The following is a 9,450-nucleotide window of genomic DNA, read 5'->3' on the forward strand; positions in this document are numbered from 1 at the left end:
GCAAGCGCACTGCATGGGGCGCGTTGGCGTGGCGGAGCGGGGTCAAAGGGCGCGGAGGCGGGGCCTCGGCTGAGCGGCGCGGCGCAGCGAGATGGCGGTGAGCGCGGCGGGGGCCGGCGCGGGCCGGCGGGGGCCAAGGGGCTGGCCGCGCTGCCCGCCTCACGCGCTCTGCTTCCCCCGCAGGACAAAGAGAAGAAGAAGAAGGAGAGCATCTTGGACCTGTCCAAGTACATCGACAAGACGATCCGGGTGAAGTTTCAGGGAGGCCGCGAAGGTGAGGCACCCGCTCTGCACCCCCTAATGATTTACGAAAAGTAAGAGAAGTAATGGGGGGCAAGAGTGACAGCTGATACCCGGCACCGCTTAGGCGCTTTGCGCGGATAACTCGTGCAAGCTTCCTAGAGGCGCCGGGGCCGGTGCTGCCGTGCCCCTTTGCAGCGGGGAGGCTGAGGCCGGGAAAGGGGACCCCAGTGGTCCACCTGGGGCCGGGATGCCAGACTGGCCTCCTGTGTGGGTCTGCCGCCGCCGCTCCTCACTGCTGCCCCTTCGCGGAGTTCCTAAAGAGCCGCACTGTTAACTTTGGGCCCAAATGTTCTCGGTTGTGGAGGCCGTCCTGGACACGTGGGTTGTTGAGCGCCATTCCTGGCCTCCACCCACTGGATGCTAGGAGCATCCCTTAGGCTTTTTGTTTGCTTTAAATATCTATCTATATCCTATATAGTCCTATATAATAAAGATGTAATATGCAATGGTCATTAAGCTGTGAAGCATAATGACTAACTGGGTAAGGACTGATCATGGATTAGCAGGAGGGTGGGGCAGCAAGCCATGTGGGGGTGGGGGAGCTACAGGAGGGCGGGGCAGGAGGAGGAGAGCTACTAGGATGTATATAAAAGCCTATACTACCAGTCAACCATTCCATCGACCTGGACCAGTCTACTGGTAGCTATGATGCACACTGACCACCAGGGGGCAGACTCTCGACGCAGGAGCTGACCCCTGGTGGTCAGTGCGTTCCCACAGCAGGAGCGCTGCTCAGCCAGAAGCCTGGCTCATCGCTGGGCTGGTGAGCACAGCTGCAGCAGCGGCAGCACTACTGAGCGGCCGCCGCGACAGACATAGCAAGGCCTGGATGAGCCGGAGCAGTGCAGTGCCGGGCCCCAGCTTGGGCTCCTCCCCGGCCACCTGCTTCGCATACTGCTACATCCCTCAGGGATGTTGGACTGCCAATTTCAGCCCCTGCCAGGATTGGGCTGGAACCTGCAGTTTGACATCCCCAGAGGGGTCCGCAATTGCAAGAGGGCACAGGCCAGGCTGAGGGACCCCACTGGTGCAAGAATCCATGCACTGGGCCTCTGGTCTATACCTAGTATATATAACAGCCTAAGCAACCGTTTGACCCTGTAGCTATGATGCGCACTGACCACCAGGGGGCAGATGCTCAATGCACAGGCATGGAAACATGGAACAGACTGATGAATCTCAGGGGGGAGGGGGAAGGGGAGAGGACAAGAAGAGATTAACCAAAGATCTTTTATGCATACTAGAGGCCTGGTGCACAGATTCGTGCACCGGTGGGGTCCCTCAGCCTGGCCTGTGGGCCTCTAGTATTTTTAATGATTTCAGAGGGAAAGGGAGAGGGAGAGAGAGATAAAAACATCAGTGATTAGAGAGAATCATTGATTGGCTGCCTCCCGCACACCCCCCCCCCCCCCCCACTGGGGATCAAGCCTGCAACCCGGGTATGTGCCCCATCAGGGAATTGAGCCTTTACCTCCTGGTTCATAAGTCGACACTCCACCACTGAGCCATGCAGGCCGGCATGTTGGCAGCATCCCTTAGTTTTGACAACCAAAATGTCTCGGACATCGCCCACTGTCCCCTGGGGGGCAGAATTGCCCCTTTGAGGCCAGAGTCCAACAGTCAGTCTCCACATGTGGGCCAAAGGGACCTGCTAAAAACATCAATTCTTGTTTGCTATTCAGCCCTCTGGGGCTCCCCCTTGTCCAGGGTAAATACAAACCTTTGGTGCCTCTGAGTAACTAATGGGGCTCTCATCTGCCACTGGGCTATAAAGGTACATGTTTTCTCTGCCTGGAGTGCTGTTACCAGGTTAACTGCCAGAGTCATTTTCCTGCTCTCAACTCAAGGTTTTGGCTCTGGGAAACCTTCCCTGACCCTCCACCTTCCCTGAGGCCTCTTTGTTATAATTTCCTGGTAGTACCTGTCACAGTTTGCAGCTTTATGTGTAAACATGGTTTTTAACTTTGCATCTGCCACTGGAGTCTAGTGAGGAGAAGGCAGTACAGTGCCTAGTCCCTGCCTTTCAGGGGAAATGGGCACACAGAGTGCTGGCATAGTTGGGTATCTTCCTGCATCGGGCGAAGAGAAGAGTTGGAAAAGAGGGGTGGGAGTTGGAGCATCACAAGCAGAAGCACAAATGAGTGTGAAGGTCTGCAGGCCAGAGAGAACAGTTGGGAGAGGCAGCAATGGGCAGGAAGCATGGACGGCCTGTCGGGCACTGGGGGCTCACCCCGCTCTCAGGTGCAAAGATACGTCACTTGGTCAAGGAACCATAACCTATGATGCTTGGGGTTTTTTGTTGTTCAGTTTTTTTTAATCCTCACCTGAGGAGTGAGGATATTTTTTCCACTGATTTTTAGAGAGAATGGAAGGGACAGGGGGAGGGGGTAAGGGAGAGAGAGAAATATCAATGTGTTAGAGACACATCAATTGTTTGCCTCCCACTTGAGCCCCATCCTGGGCCAGAGTTTGAACCTGCAATCTAGGTAGGTGCCCTTGACCAGGCCGAAACTCTAACCACTGAGAGGTAAAATTCACATCACAAAATTAACCATTTGCCCTAACTGGTTTGGCTCAATGGATAGAGCGTCGGCCTGCGGACTCAAGGGTCCCAGGTTCGATTCCCGTCAAGGGCATGTACCTTGGTTGCAGGCACATACCCAGTAGGGAGTGTGCAAGAGGCAGCTGATCGATGTTTCTCTCTCATCGATATTTCTAACGCTCTATCCCTCTCCCTTCCTCTCTGTAAGAAATCAATAAAATATATTTAAAAAAAAAATTAACCATTTTAAGGTATGCAATTTAGTGACATTTGGTACCTGCCTCCTGAACCACTGTTGATCTTACAACCTTTCCATTTCTCTTCTCTTCTTGGTGATTCCTACAAGCCAGTGGAATCCTGAAAGGGTTTGACCCACTCCTCAACCTTGTGCTTGATGGCACCATCGAATACATGAGAGGTGAGTGCAGCCAGCAGGACTTGGAGGCCTCCAGGACTTGCGGGGACTTCCTTTTTTTTTTTTTTTTTTTTAATTTCTTTATTGGTTTCAGAGAGGAAGGGAGAAGGAGAGAGAGATAGAAACATCAATGGTGAGAGAGAATCGTTGATCAGCTGCCTCCTGCACACCCCCACTGGGGATTGAGCCCGCAACCCAGGCATGTGCCCTTGGCCGGAATCGAACCTGTGACCCTTCAGTCCGCAGGCCGACGCTCTATCCACTGAGCCAAGCCGGCTAGGGCTGCAGGGCCTTCCTTACTGCTCCAGACCTGCTGTCTGAATGGTAAATGTGGTCCTTGTAGACCAGACAGCTGCCATATATCTTTACTCTGTCACTGTCCCAGCATTCCAGACAAGCTCACTACACCGTCCTCTCAGAGACTTCAGGGATGTTGGGGGTATTTTGCTAATCCATCATTACTGATCCTGAGACACTTGCTGCCTGGCTTGGTTAGAAAGATGCCAACTGGCCCTGGCTGGGTAGCTCAGTTGGTTAGAACATCGTCCCGATACACCAAGGTTGCAGGTTCAATCCCCACTCAGGGCACATACAAGAACCAACTAATGAATGCATAACTAAGTGGAACAACAAATTGATGTGTTTCTTTCAAATCAACAAATAAGAAAAAAGAAATGCCAACCTACTCTAGGGCTTGGTCAGCCCACTGTCTCCTGCCATTCCCCTGTGTTACTCCTGCAGCTGACAAGGGTCCCCTTATACCATGCCCCCAGTCCCTGTACCCCTAAATCTCAAGACCCTCCACCTGCAGCAGCACACAGCGGTCAGGCCATCCCTCACCCATTAGCCAACGAGTTCTTTTTGATTTTTTGTTAATTTTCACCCAAGGACATGCTTCCATTGATTTTTAGAGAGTAGATGGGAGGACAAGAGAAGAGAGAGAAACGTGGATGTGAGAGACACATCGATTGGTTGCCTCCGGCATGCTCCCCAACTGGGGCCTGGATTCAAACCTACAACCCAGGTACATGCCCTTGACTGGGAACTGAACCCACAACCTTTCAGTGCATGGACCAGTGCTCTGACCCCTGAGCATACCTGCCAGGACAGCCAACAAGTTCTTCAGCTCAGCCTGATCCAGGCATTAAGGGGATGCCAGCACCTAGGAGGGAGGTAAGGAGGGAGGGTCTTGCTCCTCACGGGACCATTAATGCCTGAGACACGAGTTGCTCTGGTGAAAAGTTATCAAAGCCACACAAGATTGTCACTGGGCCACCGAGCAGAAACATGGTCAGCTCAGTTGGTAAACTCCAGGAGGCCTCTTGCTGTGCCCTCATTTTTTCTCTGCCTGCCTGGGTCCACCCAGAGTCCCAGCCCTGCCACCCTGGATGGATGAATACCTTGTCTATAAGACAGGCCCACCACCTGGGGCCAGTGGGGAAACCAGGCCAGCTCAAGCATGCAAAGCGCTTAGGGCCGGTTGGCCCTGGGGGGTGTGGCTGCTGCGCCTTCTACAGAGCCTCTCCTACCAGCGTGCTGCCTCACTTGCTGAGCAAGTCTGTGTCCCCTCCTCAGTCCAGGACAGCCCCTCAGGGAGGCCCGAATGCATAGCGTAGGGAAGGTCAGGCTCACACAGCTGTTGTCCCTGCAGGGTCTGAGGGTGGACGGCTGCCTCTCAGATGGGGTCTCTGATTTCACTGGGCCGCCTGGTTCCCCTCCCCCACATCCTTCAGTAATAGTAATGGGGACTTTCAGTCGCTGTGACCTCAGAAGAGCTCCCCTGGAACTTACTGTCACTTCCATGGGGTCCCTCTCACTCTGCTGTTACACACCTTGGACACGGGTGAACAGTGGCCCCGCACGGCTTTCACAAATCTGTGTTCCAGCTGCCTGTCTGATTACACAGCCCCAGGGTCTCCGCTGGCTCAGGTGCCGGTGCCCCCAATTAGCTTCGCTACCCAGCATCCCTGCGGTCCCCTGGGCCTCCGTGTACTCATTTGCAGAATGAGGGCAGGCCTCAGATGGTGGTTTCCAGAACTCTTCTCGTCCATGGGCCACTGCAGGGAGAAGGGCTGCATGTCTGGCTTTGGGAGGCATTTGGCTTGCTCCCCTGGCCAGCATGTCCCCTCCAGAGTCCTGGAAGGAGGGATGGGGGAAGCGATCAGAGGACCCTTTGATTCAGATCTTCCTAAATCAAAGACCCCATCCTGAATCAAAGACCCCATCCTGCCCCAGGCATGGTCTCAAGTTCTTACTCCTGCCTCTCTTCCTCCGCAGACCCTGATGACCAATACAAGCTTACAGAGGACACCCGCCAGCTGGGCCTGGTGGTGTGCAGGGGCACCTCAGTGGTGCTCATCTGCCCGCAGGATGGCATGGAGGCCATTCCCAACCCCTTCATCCAGCAGCAGGAGGCCTAGCAGGCGGGGAGGGCACAGACACGGATGCCGTCAGACTTGGAGCTCTCCCTCCTGCCTTAAATGCTGCCCGCAGAGATGGAACTTTCCTTTTTGTATAGGTTATTTTTTGTTTTCTTAATAAAATTGCAAATCTCTCATTTCCAGGAGCCCAGAATCTTGCTTTCAGCCTTGATGTTCTAGCAAAGCTTGGTCACAGGGATCAGTTCAGCTGAGCTCAGCCAAGCGCCAGCCGTGGTCAGTGATGGGGACTGGGGATTCCAAGATGACTGAGCACGCACCGTCCAGGCGGGGGACAGGGACTTGTGAGGCTGGAGCCCGGTGCAGACATCCCAGGCCGGCCTGTGGTTCCAGGGGGTGTACCAGCCACCAGCCTTCGCAGCAGGCAGACCCCAGCAGCTGTCTCTGCTCCTCAGCTTTGTCCCTTCAGTGCCTCCATATGCTATCCTCGGTGTCCCCCAAACCAGGGTCTTCCATTCACGTCCCTGCTTACAGCTTCATTCTCACAAAGAACAATGCAGATGGAGTGTAGGCCTCCAAGCTCTCCTGACCCTCTTCGCACCTCCCCTCAGTCCAGCCCCAGCCCACCCAGGGCCTTCCCCCTGCTCCTCTCAGCCCAGGACTCCACCCCAACCCTCTCCTCGGCTGGTCCCCTCAGTGGTCATGCTCATGAATGCCCCCTCAGTGCCCCAGGGCTTCTCCTGGCTCCTGTTTCATAAACTGTCCTTGTTAAGACTGTCCCCCCCGGTACTATGCCTGAGTGACAGCAGGGCTGAGGCTGGGAATTGCAGGCTGGCAACCCACTCACTAATAGCTGGGCTCACACAGCCACCAGATAAACAAACTGCCGGCTCCCTCCTAATCTTGGGATCTGGGCTCTGCTGTGGCCAGACCCAGCTGCTGGGAATTAGGGGCCCAGGGGCCAGCTCGCACACATGCTCATCCTTCCTGCCATCTGGCCCTGCCCACCTCCTCCAGTCCCTCATTAGAGGCCTCATTCCAGAGCCACAGCCTCCAATCGCTGGGCACTGGCGGTGCTAGCCTAGCTGTGGGTGGGTTGCACCCCCAGGGAAGGCTGTGACCTAGAACCTGGGCACGCCCAGCATGCCAACATCCAAACCTCTGCCTCGATGTCGGGAAGATTCCCTCTATTCATTTGACAATTGGACAGGGAGGCCACACCATGGAGAGACGGAGCCCAGGCCTCTGGTCTGTTCATTCTGCACACCCAGCCTGCCCTGTCCAAGGCCAAGACAGGCCGAGACAGACCTGAGAGCTTAGGGTCAGAGGGCTCAGAAGCTCAACCCCGGGGTGTGATGGGGTGGAGAGTGGCAAGTTCGCAGGCTAATTAGACCTCATTAGAGCCTCTGCGCAGCAGGGGCCAGGACAGATGGACACCTGGTTTTCCAGCCCTGAGCTTCTGTCATAGAGGAAGCGGGCTTGTGTCTGGCACCCGCTGCCCCACAGTTGTGCCCCTCAAAGCAGCCCCAGGCTCCAGACCACTCTCCACTGACCCCCTCGCCTCCCAGCAAACTGATGAGGGCAAAAGCTGCCCTCAGTAGCCACCGAGTCCGGGCTCAGATCTCCTCCCACGATTTGCTGTGTGGCTTAGAGGAAGTGTCCCAACCTTTCTGAGGTCTAGTTCTTTCTCTCTTAAGTTCAAGCAAAAGCATTGCATATCCACTCTGTGGGTAGGCACCAGGCTGCAGTTGTGTGCGGGGTTAAGAGCACAAAGCTTTGTGTTGAAGTCTGAAAATGAGAGCAAAATGCTGGGGGGAAGAGGGGGGGAGAAGACCTGACTTTTGGGGGGCTCAGGCAGAACTCCCCAGAAAGGGGGGTAAGATGAGATCCTGCTATTGAACCATATCCGCCCTAGAGAGTCGCTTTGACCTAATTTGTAAAAGATTGGAAATAACCTAGCTGCCCGTCCCTGGGGGATCTGCTGTACAAACTCAGGTTCCTGCAACAACTGCAAAGCAACGTTTTACAACGACATTGAGCTCTCTGTGCAGGGTGCTTAAATACAAGCACAAATCGTCCGCCGCTCTTCCCAGCAAGGGAGGGGGTCTGTCTCTCCAACCTTTGGATTCTGGGGGCTTGATTTGCTGGTGAGAATAAGGCAGAAATGACAGTGTGGGCACTCAGAGACTAGTTTGCAAAGGGGCCTTGTGGCTTCCGCCTGTGTCCTCTGGGCCAGCTTCCTGGAGCCCGGGCAGCCTGTGGAGGGGCACTGAGGCGGCCCGCCGACAGCCAGCGCCACCTGCCTGTGCACTATGAGGGCTTCAGGATTTCTGGGGAACCCTGCACGCGTCTGGGGCCTCCCGCGTTAACCCAGGAGGGACTTTGCAGCCAAACTACAGAATCGTGAGAAATAATAAACTGTTTTACGCCACCGAGTTTGTTACACAGTGACAGGTCACTAAGACGTGCTCACGGAGGCCGTGGCAGATTGCACAGGGAAACACAAGTTCATCACGATACATACGGTACAATGCCATCCAATTAAAATAATAAATTTTTAAAATATCTTATGTTTCTATGCTTTTAAATGTATAGAGAAAGATCTGGAAGGACCTGGGATTGAAGATAGTGATCAAAGGAGCCTGTTAGCCTATTCTCATTTTAATATTTCACAAGGAGAGGTGGAACCGTTCATATTTTACATTTAATATTATATGAAAAGTTTAATATTTTATAAGGAGTCAGAGGACGAGAAGGCCAGAAGCACACGGGGAGACACAGAGGCAGATTTACAGAGATGAGGGTGGCGTGGGGGGAGAGAAATGAAGACACGGCCACCCGGCCATCGAAACTGGATCCCCACTCGCTGCCCTCCTGGACGCAGCGTAAATCCCCAGCCCGCACAGCCAGCAGCCAGCCCATAGTGCCATCCGGCTCCTGCCTGGATCCCGTCCTTCTAGTTCCCGCCCGCAGTCCTTGCAGGCCTCAGGACGCTGGGCAGGGGCTCCAGCCACCAGACCAGAGGCCAGCCCTGCTGCACATGCAGAGGGTCACCACGGCCCACAGCTTCTGGGTGCTGGCTGAGAGGCCTCACGTGCTGTCTACCAAGGCCCCGCTCTGGGAGACATCACCAGAGCCCCCAGCACCTGGCCAGAAAGGGGCAGACCCCAGCTTGAGCTCAGACCAGCCAGAGAGCCCCATGACCCCACCCCCATTACAGATTCTGGGGTCTCTGAAAGGTGGATAGGAGTTTGACATTGGTGATGGTCAGCCCCGCCTCACAGCTGCCTTGTCTCCAAAACAGCTTTTGTAAAGGAGGGGTAACACCCCTTCTGGCTCGCTTAGCCCTCCCCCACACCCCCCATTATCCCTGTTCACAGATGATGGCACTGAGGCCCAGAGAGGCTCAGCAACTTTTTAAGGGTCACACAGCCTCCTGCACCTTCCGCCCCCCACCTCCTATACTCCAAAGCCGCCAAAGCTGACTGTCTCATGGGTGCAGAAACGAAGCCCCAGCTGAATGGGTGGGAGATCTCATGGGGCAGGGGGCAGACAGAGAAGGGAAGGGATCCCTTGCCCACCACCCTGGCTCCAGTCAGGGGCTGGGAGGGAGCAGGTACCCTCGCTCTCACACTGCAGGTCCATTCCTGCCACCAAAAGCCAAGAGGAGACCTCACTGCAACTCCCCCGGAAGGACTGGACAAGGCCTGTATCCTGCGACCCTGTGCCACAGAGCCCAGAAGGCTCCCCCCAACCCCCCGCAGCATCTGGGCATGCCGCTGTCTGTTTCTGCATCCCTGGTTCCTGGTGAG

The 9,450-nt window shown here is 55.2% G+C and overlaps 1 protein-coding gene across 1 annotated transcript; it reads left to right on the forward strand.

Annotated features, from left to right (window-relative positions):
- Positions 1 to 28: 28 nt before the first annotated feature.
- Positions 29 to 5,817, forward strand: LSM7 (LSM7 homolog, U6 small nuclear RNA and mRNA degradation associated). Its single transcript, XM_081093128.1, has 4 exons — positions 29 to 97; positions 184 to 274; positions 3,192 to 3,263; positions 5,538 to 5,817. Exons 1-4 carry the CDS (start codon positions 92 to 94, stop codon positions 5,678 to 5,680), a joined length of 312 nt encoding a protein of 103 aa, XP_080949254.1. The 5' UTR covers positions 29 to 91; the 3' UTR covers positions 5,681 to 5,817.
- The last annotated feature ends 3,633 nt before the right edge of the window (positions 5,818 to 9,450 follow it).

Source organism: Myotis nattereri (assembly GCF_964212035.1).
Source record: "Myotis nattereri genome assembly, chromosome: 5".
Lineage (NCBI taxonomy): Eukaryota > Metazoa > Chordata > Mammalia > Chiroptera > Vespertilionidae > Myotis > Myotis nattereri.